The 13,492-nt window shown below is 47.8% G+C and overlaps 1 protein-coding gene across 1 annotated transcript in view; it reads right to left on the minus strand.

Moving 5' to 3' along the window:
* LOC141206969 (PIH1 domain-containing protein 1-like) overlaps positions 1 to 12,546 on the minus strand; it is a 66,720-nt gene extending 54,174 nt beyond the window's left edge. The window contains exons 1-2 of the mRNA XM_073664333.1: positions 12,529 to 12,546; positions 11,316 to 11,429 (exon numbers count right to left, since the gene is read on the minus strand). Coding sequence (XP_073520434.1) covers positions 11,316 to 11,429; positions 12,529 to 12,546 — 132 coding nt within the window. The remainder of the gene's footprint in view (positions 1 to 11,315; positions 11,430 to 12,528) is intronic.
* Between the last annotated feature and the right edge of the window lie 946 nt (positions 12,547 to 13,492).

Here is a 13,492-nt window from a genome sequence, read left to right on the forward strand (position 1 = left end):
GTGAACAGCTCTTCAGAGTGTCCAATTGTGGAATCAGTTGCTGTCTGACTACACTCAGCATGGTGGGAGGAAGGTGCATCAGAGTGAAGAGGAGTATGCAGTCGATACGGCTACTAACACTTGACCATGTGGAAGACAGACCGAAGGTGGTGGTGCCCAGGTGACTGGAAGTATTATCTGCTGTCCAATTAATAACCTGTTCACACTGATCAGTTGGCAATAGTGGTGCTGTTGTGTGTTTCCCTAGTAATTCGGTCAAGAACTGGGAGCGAGAAGATGTGGCTGTTGGTTGTGACACATTTTCACCTTGGCCACGGCCCCGTCCTCTGCACGCACCATCACCAGAACGTTCAGTTCCACGTCCCTTGCCACGCACCTTGCCCATTGTAAATGAAGTAAAATAGCTTACACTTGCACTATCAATGGCAAAAGGGTAATAAAAAGGAGATTTGAACTGTGGAAGAGAAAAACCACAGTTCTAGTTCTCTGGCCTACACCAGAATCTTTTAAACAGATATATTTGTGTCTGAACAGTCAGCCAGACACTCAAACTTTTTTTTTTATGGAAAAAAGGCAAAAAAGTGGATAACACAGAGATTTGAACCGTGGAACTGCAAAACCACAGTTTTAGTTATCTGGCCTACACCAGATTCGTTTAAACAGATTTATTTGTGTCTGAACACTCACAGACACACTCAACTTTTTTTTTGGGGGGGGGGGGAATACCAAAAGGTTAATAAGACGATTTTTGCAGGCTTTAGAGGCCCTACACTACCTATTTCGCAGTTTAAATCTCTCCCTAGCTCAGCAGCACTCTCCCTACACCGTCTGATCCGGAGCGACTGTGTCCAAGATGACGGCGCCCGGTTTTAAATACCCGAGGTGACGCTGTGCGGCCATCCAATCAATGTAATGCCCACAACCAACATGGCTGCGGCATTACAGCGACTGGCTGGCAATCCCTGCATGTTCACTGGCTCTGTAAAGAGCGCCAAACGTGCAGGGCGGAGACCTGAGCTCCTGCCCGAGTTAACCGAAAATGCTCTGTGCTCGCCGAACATCCCGAGTAGTGAGATGCTCGGGCGAGTACTGAGCAGTGTCGAGCATGCTCGCTCAACACTAGTAATGACGTCACTACATCGCATCTGCTTTGCAGAGTGTGAGTGCACCAAAGATCTTAACAGAGCGTTGGGGGAGTGGGAGCGAATTGAGTTTGTGTAGTTTTCTTTTTCATATTTATATGGGAAGAGTGTCTGTATACAGTGGCTATTTGAGGGCTCATACTGTTGTAAGAGGGTGTGACATCAAGGATGAGAATCCCCAGCGCTGTGTAGCATTTGTGCATGAGGACTGCTATCTACTGTCCAAACGGGACCCTGCGGGACAGACCAGAAGAGGGAGAGTTTCAGGAGGGCTGAGTTTAGATGGAGCAACCGATCTGGTGACCTTGATGATGCAGTTCCCGGGTATAAAAGGCCAGCACTCCAAAACGGGAGGAAATTTGGCGCCTAGAGAAGGGATGGACAGGATGTGTGTCTTGGGAGATGCTGAGGGCAGGGTGCCGGGCCGTTACAGGAAGCGCGAACCTTGTGGCGCGTCTGGACAAGCCCCGGAATCCAGATGATGCCAGTCAAGGCCCAAAGACCAGACCTGCCCAAGGCAAGTTTCAAGTCCTAAAGATCAGACCCAAGAACCGGAGCCCAGACGACGCAAGTCAAAAGCCGAGGCCCAGCCCTCATCCCACCGGGTACGAGAGACATCCGCCGTTGGTCAATACCTGAAGATTTTGAGGAAACTACGCTTGGGGGTGGACACCTGTGTCAACAGGAGGCGCGAGTGAGCTGGGCCGTTACTTCCAGCACTGACGTACGGTACAGCGGTCGGCCTAGGCCAGTGCAACAGAAAGGGAGAAGTGAAGGAGGCCCAGTGAGCCTTGCTAGACTTTGTCAGGAGTTCTTGCGGATTAGAGGGAAGAACTGGAAACGCCCGCTAATGCCTGTGCTAGAGGAAGAAACAGTACAGTGACTCTCGTTATCGGGAACACCATGCCTGCTAGAAGACTATACAAATACTGTATATAAGAAGAGACTGTTATAATAGAGTGGACCTGAGGATTCATTATATGATTGATATTGTATATTTCATGCTGTAATTACCCTGTTATTCATTATTTACTAGTGTTGAGCAAGCACTAAAATGCTCGGGTGCTCGAAGCTCGGGCCGAGCTCGCCGTGATACTCGGGTGCTCGACCCGAGCAACGAGCCCAATGTTAGTCTATGGGAGACCCAAGCATTTTTGCGGCAGCACCCCCGGCAGTCTTTTAAAAGCCTAACAAGTGCCCAAAACGATAGTGACAGTGCTCATATGACATGGGGACAGCATGGGGATCGCCCCAGGAAGCATTTCTGACCCCCAGGTCACGGCTGTCAACAACGTGGTCAGAGGTATAACCCATTTTTAAGGGCACACAATAAAACGTTCACAAACGAAACTGAAACTGCTTTTCTGTGAAATATGTTAAGGAAGTTCCTTTCCAGGGTAAAGACTTGTGTAAAAGGTAAAATAAATAACCAAAAACAAAAATACTCCTCCACACCTTGGGCTATGTTCACAAGTAGCATTTTTTATGCCTTTTTGCACTTTTGTATTGCTTTCAGCCATGACAAATGCATTCACCGGGAAATGTCATTTTAACATTTTACAACCTTATCTGGCCATGTGCTGTGTGACACATGCATACAGTGCTGAAAAGACATGGGAACAGCATGGGGAAGACCCCTGGAAGCATCTCTGACACCCAGGTCACTGCCTAAAAGTGTGTCCATCAGAAGTCATCCTGGCAGCATCAGAAGATGCAGACTTGCAACTATCCCCGTGCAAGTTCTTGTCCAGGGCAGTGTTCAATTGTACCTCCTCCATTCCTTGCAATGCAAGCGCAAATATGCAGCCAACCACCCAACTCCCCCCCCACACACCCCAGGGTGCAATACTATACTGCTTGCTTGCACTTGAAATTGGGCCTTTTAGGCATGTGGAAGCGGAATCTGGCCACCACGTCATGGCTGCGTTGGCGGCCTGGTATCCATACTCGGTCCCCAGCCACCAGGGGGTGGCTGGGTGTCCATACTCGGTCCCCAGCTGCCCCGTCGGCCGGGTGTCCACACTCGGTCCCTAGCCGCCAGGGGGTGGCCGGGTGTCCATACTCGGTCCCCAGCCGCCCCGCGACCGGGTGTCCACACACGGTCCCCAGCCGCCCCTATTTCTCCTGTCAACTTCCCCCCACACACTTTTCTTAGCCCGGCCTGCTTTAGGGCAGCATTGGACGAGCCCACCAGAGAACCAGACTCCTCCGGTGGGCCCTGGCTTCTCCATCAGGGGAGTTGAGAGTGCCAAGGTGAGGAGCATGATGATGATGATAGAAGTTAGCATATGCTTTGTTTTCTTGGAATGCAAGCGCATGTATGTGGTAGCGGCTAGGCCTGAGGTGGTCAGCGTTTTGGCGCATATCCTACCTCCTCCGAGGATTGCTGGATGTTTTCCTGCTACTATCCCAGTTCTATGACTCCTGTTAAAACAAAGCTTCAGGTGATAAATGATGGATGAGGTGGTGGCAAAGGAGGAACAGCAGGAGGAACAGGGACCATTCACATCAATATCAGGCCAGTCAACCACATATGTCTTGTAGGATATGTTTCTGTAACAAAAGGAGCAGTTCGGCTACACAGTTATAGGGCATACAGTGAGTGCAATGCCTACCAAATATTTTGAGGCACTCCAATGCCCCTTGGAAATGACATGGAGGTCAGAGGGCCTTAACTAAACAGTTTTTTCCATTTATAGCAACTGGGTCTCCTGTACACTGTTGGCCTAAGCAGTGAATGGAAGGCTTTCCAAAAATTATGAGGAGCTGCAATGCCCCTTGAAACAGACGTGGATTACAGCATACTAAAAACCTTCTACCCATTATTGGGGAGTGGTTCTCCCTTAGTTTTCGCCTTTGCATTGAAAAGCAAAAGCTGACTAAAATTAGGAGGAAATGCAATGCCCGTTGGAAGAGTCATGCAGGTTACAGTAGCTTAACAAGACGGTTTTAATGCCCCTCGGAAAAGACGTGGCGGTCCCAGTAGCTTAACAAGACGGTTTGAATGCCCCTTGGAAGAGACGTGGAGGTCACAGTAGCTTAACAAGACGGTTTTAAGGCCCCTTACAAGAGCCATGCAGTATAGCATATTACAAACATTATTCCCATTATTGGGGAGTGTGTCTCCCATTGTCTTTGCTTATGCCTTCCAAGCAAAAGCTGCCAAAAATTAGGACGGAGGAACTTGCAATGCCCCTTACAAGAGCCATTCAGTACAGCATATTACAAACATTATTCCCATTATTGAGGAGTGTGTCTCCCATAGTCTTTGCTTATGCCTTCCAAGCAAAAGCTGCCAAAAATTAGGAGGAAATGCAATGCCCGTTCGAAGAGTCGTGGAGGTTAGAATTAATTAAAAACAACATTGCAATGACCCTTGGAAGAGCTGTGGAGTTCAGAGTGGTTTAACAAGACGGTTTAATGCCCCTTGGAAAAGTGGTGGGGGTCGCAGTAGCTTAACAAGACGGTTTGAATGCCCCTTTGAAGAGACGTGGAGGTCCCAGTAGCTTAACAAGGTGGTTTTAATGCCCCTTGGAAAAGTGGTGGAGGTCCCAGTAGCTTAACAAGACGGTTTTAATGCTCCTCGGAAAAGTGGTGGAGGTCACAGTAGCTTAACAAGATGGTTTTAATGCCCATTGGAAAAGTGGTGGAGGTCGAAGTAGCTTAACAAGACGGTTTGAATGCCCCTTGGAAGAGACGTGGAGGTCCCAGTAGCTTAACAAGATGGTTTTACTGCCCCTCGGAAAAGTGGTGGAGGTCCCAGTAGCTTAGCAAGATGCTTTTAATGCCCCTTACAAGAGCCATACAGTACAGCATCTTAAAAATATTATTCCCATTATTGGGGAGTGGGTCTCCCACAGTCTTTGCTTATGCCTTCCAAGCAAAAGCTGACAAAAATAAGGACGGAGGAACTTTCAATAATGGCAACATGGACCACGGTCACCCTGGTGGTATAGTGGTGGTGGAGGCTGAGGATAAGGAGAAGAACATAAAACAGCTGAAATGAGGAAGCGTATACCCATGTGTGGGTGTGAAGCAGTGCATGTGAATACACCTCCCGAAATAACACAGTGGATTTGACTTTGTTACTCTGCTGTCATTTGGTGGTGATGAGAAGTCTGGCCCAATCCAGCCCTTGTTCATTTTGATAAGAGTCAGCTTGTCAGCATTGTCAGTTGACAGGTGAATGCGCTTATCAGTTATAATTCTCCCAGCGGCACTAAAAACACGCTCCGATAACACGCTAGCGGCAGGGCAGGCCAGGACCTCCAAGGTGTACAGAGCGAGTTCATTCCAAGTGTCCAGCTTGGATACCCAATAATTACAAGGCACAGAGGAATCACAGAGAACGCTGGTACGGTCGGCAAGGTACTCCCTCACCATCTTTTGAAACTTTCCACTCTTTGTGAGAGTACCCCGCGCCTCAGGGCCTGTAAGCTGGGCGGGTCTGAGAAAACTGTCCCAGAACGTTGACAGTGTTCCCCTGCCTCTGCTGGATTGGAGTTGCCTCTCTCTCGCTTTTACGCCTTGGTTGGTCAACGAACTGTGACCTCTGCCGCAAGCGTGTTCAGATGGGAATTTTTTTAACAGTTCTGCAGCAAGGGCCTTCTGGTACTGCCACATTTTTGTAGACCTCTCCACCTCAGGAATAAGAGAGTGAAAGTTCTCCTTGTAGCGGGGGTCTAAAAGTGTCACCAACCAGTAATGACTGTCACCCAATATTTTGACAACGCAAGGGTCACGGTTAAGGCAGCGTAACATAAAGTCAGCCATGCGTGCCAGACTGGTAACGGGCAAGACTTCCGTGTCCTCACCAAGATGACGACTGACCATGGTCTCCTCCTCCCCCCTGTCCTCAGGCCACCCACGCTGAACCGACTGTATGACAGTTGTACAGGTACTACCGTCTACAGCGCATGATACAAGCTCCTGTTCCTCCTCCGGCCACCCATGCTGAACCGACGGCATGACAGTTGTACAGGTACTACCGTCTACAGCGCATGATACCAGCTCCTGTTCTTCCTCCTCCTCCTCCCTCCCCTCAGGCCACCCACGCTGAACCGACGGCATGACAGTTGTACAGGTACTACCGTCTACAGCGCATGATACCAGCTCCTGTTCTTCCTCCTCCTCCTCCCTCCCCTCAGGCCACCCACGCTGAACCGACGGCATGACAGTTGTACAGGTACTACCGTCTACAGCGCATGATACCAGCTCCTGTTCTTAATCCTCCTCCTCCCTCCCCTCAGGCCCCCCACGCTGAACGGACAGCATGACCGTTGTACAGGTTCTACCGTTTACAGCGCATGATACCAGCTCCTGTTCTTCCTCCTCCTCTTCCTCCCTCCCCTCAGGCCACCCACGCTGAACCGACGGCATGACAGTTGTACAGGTACTACCGTCTACAGCGCATGATACCAGCTCCTGTTCCTTCCTCCTCCTCTCCCTCATTGTCCCCCAATGCACGTTGGGATGAGATGAGGCTGGGCTGTGTGTAATCGCCCGCTACGGCTTCTTGATCCATCTCATCATACTCTGGCTGCAATGCCTCCTCTTTAATTCTCTGCAGAGAGCGTTGCAAAAGACAGACAAGTGGAATGCTGACGCTAATGATGGCGTCATCGCCACTCACCAGCTTGGTGGAATCCTCAAAGTTTGTCAGGATGGTACATATGTCAGACATCCAGGTCCACTCCTGAGGTCTTATGTGTGGAGTCAGACCTAAATATCGACGGCCTTGTTGCAGCTGGTATTCCACAACTGCTCTCTTCTGTGGGGGCTAGAGTTCCAATGTGTGGGGACATCACACACCAGTCGGTGTGCCGGAAGCTGCAAGGGCGGCGGAAGCTGTAGCCGACTTGCGAAAATGAGTTGACAGGCGGCGTACTTTGACGAGCAGATCTGGCAACTCGGGGAACGATTTAAGAAACCGCTGAACCACGAGGTTAAGCACATGAGCCAGGCATGGTACGTGTGTGATCTCGCCTCGCCTCAGAGCCGCCACCAGGTTATGGCCATTGTCACACACGACCATGCCTGGATGTAGGTTCAGCGGTCTCAGCCACAGATCTGCCTGCTCTTTCACAGCTGTCCATAACTCACAAGCAGTGTGAGGTTTCTCACCTAAGCTTATGAGTTTCAGCACAGCCTGTTGCCGCTTGGCGGAGGCAGTGCTGAAGTGCTTCCAGCTTGTAACTGATGTGGTGATATCTGAGATGGAGGCTGAACATGAGGAGGAGGAGGATGATGCGTAGGAGCTGTACACTGTGGGGGCAACTCTGACTGACATAGGGCCCGCAATCCTCGGTGTGGGGAGGATGTGTTCCGTCCCAAGGTCCGACTGGGTCCCGGCTTCCACTATGTTTACCCAGTGTGCCGTCAGGGAGATGTACCGTCCCTGGCCACAAGCACTTGTCCACCTGTCCGTTGTCAGGTGGACTCTCCCAGTAACTGCGTTGTTGAGGGCACGGCAGATGTTTTGGGACACGTGCTTGTGTAGTGTGGGGATGGCACACAGGGCAAAATAGTGTCGGCTGGGGACCGAATATCGAGGGACGGCCACCGCCATACGGTTGTGGAAGGATTCCGTCTCCACCAGCCTAAAAGGCAGCATTTCCAATGCAAGCAGTCGTGAAATGTGCGAATTTAGGACTGTGGCCTGTGGGACGTTAGCTGCGAATTTCCGCTTTCGTTCAAAGGTCTGGGATATGGACAATTGAACGCTGCGGTGGGACGTGGAGGTGGACGTTGATGCTGTTTCTCGAGAAACTGCCATAACAAGTGAAGACTGAGAGGAGGGGCATCTTTGCATGCAGTATGGACAGGGGATAGCCTTGCACGCACAACAGTGGAAGAAGCAGTGGAGACACCCGCTGACATGGGTTGTGGACCCTGGGGTTCGCCCCATAAAGTCGGGTGCTTTGCTGCCATGTGCCTGATCATGCTGGTGGTGGTCAGGCTGGTAGTTTTGTCACCCCTGCTGATGCTGGCATGGCAGGTGGTACAAATGGCCTTTTTGGGGTTATCAGCAGAGTCTTTAAAAAAATTCCAGACTCTGGAAGACCTACCGGTTGTACTGGCAACGTCCCTCATGTTGGTGTTACGGTAAGCTGTTGCCCGCCTTCTGTGTGCGGCCACCACACTGCTTCTTCCTGCCTGTTGGGGTACTCTGCCTCCCTCACCCTGTGTGCTGCTGGCCTCACTCTGCATGCCCTCCTGCCACGTTGGGTCAGTTACTAGATCATCCACCACCTCCTCCTCTTCCACTTGCACACCACGATCCTCCTCACTTCCTGGCAATTGTGTCTCGTCATCGTCCACCTCTTGTGACAAATTGCCAGCGTCGACTTCCTGTGGCCGTGGCTGTTCAAATATTTGGCCATCACTACATGGGATCTCCTCTTCCACCACTTCAAGCGGAGCAGGAGAGGGGCACAAATCTGGAAATGGACCAGTGAACAGCTCTTCAGAGTGTCCAAGTGTGGGATCAGTTGCTGTCTGACGACACTCGGCATGGTGGGAGGAAGGAGCATCAGGGTGAGGAGGAGTATGCGGTCGAGACTCACGGCTTCTAAGAGTTGACCATGTGGAAGACAGACCGGAGGTGGTGGTGCGCAGGTAACTGGAAGTACTATCTGCTATCCAATTAATAACCTGTTCGCACTGATCAGTTCACAATACTGGTGTTGTTCTGTGCTTCCCTAGTAATTCGGTCAAGAAGTGGGAGCGAGAAGATGTGGCTGTTGGTTGTGGCACATTTTCACCTTGGCCACGGCCTCGTCCTCTGCACGCACCATCACCAGAACGTCCAGTTCCATGCCCTTGCCACGCGCCTTGCCCATTGTAAAGGAAGTAAAATAGCTGACACTCGCACTATCAATGGAAAAAGGGTAATAAAAAGTAGATTAGAACCGTGGAAGAGGAAAACCACAGTTCTGTTTCTCTGGCCTACACCCGAATCTTTTAAACAATCTGAACAATCAGGGAGAAACTATTACTGTTTACGGAAAAAATACCAAAAGCTGGATAATAGAGATTTTTTACTGTGGAATGGCAAAACCACAGTTATTGTTTACTGGGGTATACTAGACTTTTTTAAATATATATATTTGCAGCTGAACAGTGAGCGATACACTCAAACTGTTTTTTTTAGATATAAATGGCCCAAAAGTGGATAATACAGAGGTTTGAACCGTGGAACTGCAAAACCACACTTGTATTTCTCGGGCCTACACCACACTATTTTCAACAGATATATTTGTGTCTGAAAAATCAGAGACACACTTTTTTTTTTTTTGGGGGGGGGGACACACCAAAAGGTTAATAAGACGGGTATTTGTACAGTGTGAAGGAGGAAAAAAAAAGAGGATTTAGATGAAAAAAAAAAGGATTTTTCCTGGCCCCCGAGACCTGAAGCTAAGTCCATCAATTTCAGCAACAGGAGCACACAGGACTGTAATGCAGCGTTTGCTGGTATAAACACTGCGTCTCCTATACAGCCTGCCTGCCTGGTATCTGGGATGGATATTAGTCCTGAGGAGGACTGTTTGTTTGATCTGGCAGCCTTTACAGACCCTACACTAACTATTTCGCAGGATATATCTCTCCCTAAATCAGCAGCGCTGTTCCTACACTGTCTGATCCGGAGCGACTGTGTCCAAGATGGCGGCGCCCTGTTTTAAATACTCGAGGTGACGCTGTGCGGTCAGCCAATCACTGTAATGCCCACAAACAACATGGCTGCGACATTACAGTGACTGGCTGGCAATCCCTGCATGTTCATTGGCTCTGTAAAGAGCGCCAAACATGCAGGGCGGAGACCCGAGCTCCCGCCCGAGTAACCCGGAAATGCTCGGTGCTCGCTGAACATCCCAAGTAGCGTGATGCTCGGGCGAGTACCGAGCAGTGTCGAGCATGCTCGCTCAACACTATTATTTACCATTGCTATAGTTACCACAATTTCCAGCCACATTAGGGACACAAACAGTTTCATTGGGTACTTCCACCTTGTCCCTGCGCGTTGTATCTGGTCACCTACTTACACTGTATGTAGGAGGCTGTGTGGGGGCTCATACTGTATATATGGGGCTGTGTGCAGGCTCATATGGTATATGGGAGGGTGTCAGCATACTTAATTCTGCTCAATATTAAGTGATACAATTAATATTAATATAATATAATAATTATAATTAATATGTTAATATTAATATTGAGCAGAATTAATTTTAGACTTCTGGTTCGGCCTCCAGAATAGTAACTGTCTCTCATGTGGCCCCTCGGGAATATTAATTGCCCACCACTAAGAGATTATATTTTCAGTCGATGCTGGGAACTGTTGGGAGGGCATCGTCCATAGATCACTGCTTGCCCTCTTCTTTATGCTTTTATTGTATAATGCCAAACCAATACCAAAGCTCCGACAATTGTCTCCTACACATACTGTAACCATTAACTGACACTAGCAAAGTGGGCAACATTTCTAGAACGAGTGCACAGCAGACTGTGACACTGCCCTTGGCAATCCGTCAGAATCCATTACATGTCAGTAACAGAATTGCGTGTTTCTCTTAGTAATCATAAGAGCACTATGCCATTAGCTTCCCGCAGAGATTATCAGCAAGGTAGCTTTTCATGACTTTTTCAGAAACATTTTTCACAAAATTGTCCTCCTATTATTTGATCAATTAGTTTAGTATAATAGTGTACTTTTATGAAAAGAATGGGGAAAAGCATTGATGACTGTGAACCCATTTTGTCTCACCGTGAGTTAAAATGGTCGCTTGTGAGATAAAAGCTGCAATAACTACCAGAACAAAGCTGGATCCAGTCTAACTACTGTATTCTATCTGACTGAAGGGAGCTGCGAAGAGCGCGGGAGGGAAACAAGAATGTACTCTCAAAGGAAGAATCACATTAGAAGACCTAACAAATCATTGGTAAAACATTGGAGATCTGGTTGACAACCTAGAGGAGAGCATAAGAAGAGTTAAAATACATATGGATCCATGTGCTGAACGTTTCTGATAGCGTTAAATGGGCATTGAAAGTTAGATAAAAGTCACCTAAACTCTATATTCAACACATTTTATAGAATCACTTGAAAATCCCTTAGATTGCTGTCTGTATTGTTGAGACGGTGTATTCATATACATGAGACAGGACAGGTGTCCATACTTGGAATCTTTTAAAAGACTTCATTTCAGTTTTCAAGGTTAATTCATTGAAGGTTTTTACTTCATCGGTTAAAGCTTTTATGAAATGAATTTTTGGTCCACTCTTCTTTAAAGGCTTTAAAAGCAGTAAAATGAGACATCAGCCATAAGTAGTCCTTGTTCAATATGGACCATCTATGATATTAAAACACTTATCTGAAAATTCATTGTTCCTGTCCTTAAATGGAACCTGACAGCTGATACATGCTGCCCGGTCCACAGATACCATGCGTGTATCAGTCACTGGCTGTATTATCACAGCCAGGTATGTTTGACTCTGAAACGCCACAGCATTTACTTTAAAAGCTGTCAAGGACCAAGCCACGCAGTGACTAGTCGAGAAGGCCAGTCCCCTGTGTGCATGCATAGAGAGAGACCAGTCACTCAAGGGGAGCAGGCAGGGATGAGCTGCCAGGGACCCGCCTTTCTGACTAGTCACATGTGCAGCTCAGTCCAGGTGGCTTTTTAAGTATCTTTTTCCCTGAAATGCTGCAGTGTTTCAGGTCAAACATACATTGCTGAAATCTTACAGCCAGTGACTGATACATGCAGGTTACCCTAGGATTGGGCAGCATGTATCAGTTGTCAGGTTCCCAACATTTTTGGCAAGCACTGCAGTTAATTGAGTCCTAATAGTGTGTAATATTCTTGCCAATTCAAGTGGTCGCCATGTGACCCCAAGTATGGGATTTGCTTAGCTGCACTCACATGCCGACTAGATTCTCATCTGCTTCTCTCAGTGTTCTATTGAGAGTGGCAGGAAAAGAAACTAGTTGGCATGTGACATAAGGATACAAATCGCTAACTTGTGGTCAAGTGACGACTATTCAAATTGGCAAGCAGACTCAAACCCTAATTCTATATACATGCAGAGTTTATTTAGGAGCTTTTTTTTGCTTTTGCTTTCCAAAATTCCTATCAAAAACACTTGGAAAACTCTCCCTATTCATTTCTGTGGCAAATCCACTTTGCTGATAATGAGATTTTTTTTTCTAAAAAATGAAAAAAAAATCCTGGTCTAAAAAAATAAAGTACATGTCACTTCTTTGAAGTGTGTCCTGATGGAAACTGCACCAAACTAGGCACTGTCCAATCTGAAGGCAGGAAATAATGCTTTAGGAAAAAAAATCTTCTAAAACCAAAAGGAAAAGAGAATACTTTGCTGAGCAATTTACCCTTGAAAAAGCTGTCATTTTTTAACATCTCAAAAAAACTCATGCATAGCCTAACACTGTGTATATTACTCGCTTTTAAGGTTTGGCAAATTGCACTCGGCTGAACAACCCCATTAAGGTATAATCTTAAAGAGGTTGCGCAATATAGGAAAAAACATTTTTAACTCACGGATGGGCTTAATATAAAAATGGCATTAGGCCACGTGCACACGTTCAGTATTTGGTCAGTATTTTATCTCAGTATTTGTAAGCCAAAACCAGGAGTGAAACAATCAGGAAAAGTATAATAGAAACTCGTCACCACGTCTGTATTTATCACCCACTCCTGGTTTTGGATTACAAATTCTGAGATAAAATACTGACCAAACACTCAGCGTGTGCACGTGGCCTTAAACTCACCTTTTGGTGCAGACACTGATCTAGTGCAGGTTGCAATAGAGGTCTCTACTGGCTCTGACTGCAATACCTGCTCTTTCAAGAAGTAGCAAAATCACTTCAGTCTGTGATTGTTAGGCTGTGTGCCCACGATGCGTTTTTTAAGAGTTCCCGCACCGGCAAAAATGCTGCAGAAACGCTTAAAAAACGCATGGTAGAAGGTCTGCCATGTTCCCCAATGATAATCCGCATTATTTTGCGGAAGCGCTGCGTTTTCGCCGCCATTGACTTGCATTGGAACGCATGGAATCCGCATCACTGCATCTGTACATGCAGAATCCATGCGTTCCAATGCGCGGATGGTACCCGGGTGTGGAGGACAGGAGACTCTCCTCCGGACCCGGGTACCATAGAACCTGTGAAAAAAAGAATAAAATAAAAAATAAATGTTATATTTACCTTCTGATGGCCCCCGCTGCGCTCGTCCTCCCATGCCTGCAGATTGCGGTGGACTGAAAGACCTGCGCTGACGTCATAGTCATGTGACGGGTCACGCGATGCTGACATCGGCAGGTCCTTCAGTGTACCA

The sequence above is a fragment of the Phyllobates terribilis genome, unplaced genomic scaffold (assembly GCF_046119375.1).
Source record: "Phyllobates terribilis strain yellow unplaced genomic scaffold, ASM4611937v1 Scaffold_154__1_contigs__length_4444370, whole genome shotgun sequence".
In the NCBI taxonomy this organism is placed as follows: domain Eukaryota; kingdom Metazoa; phylum Chordata; class Amphibia; order Anura; family Dendrobatidae; genus Phyllobates; species Phyllobates terribilis.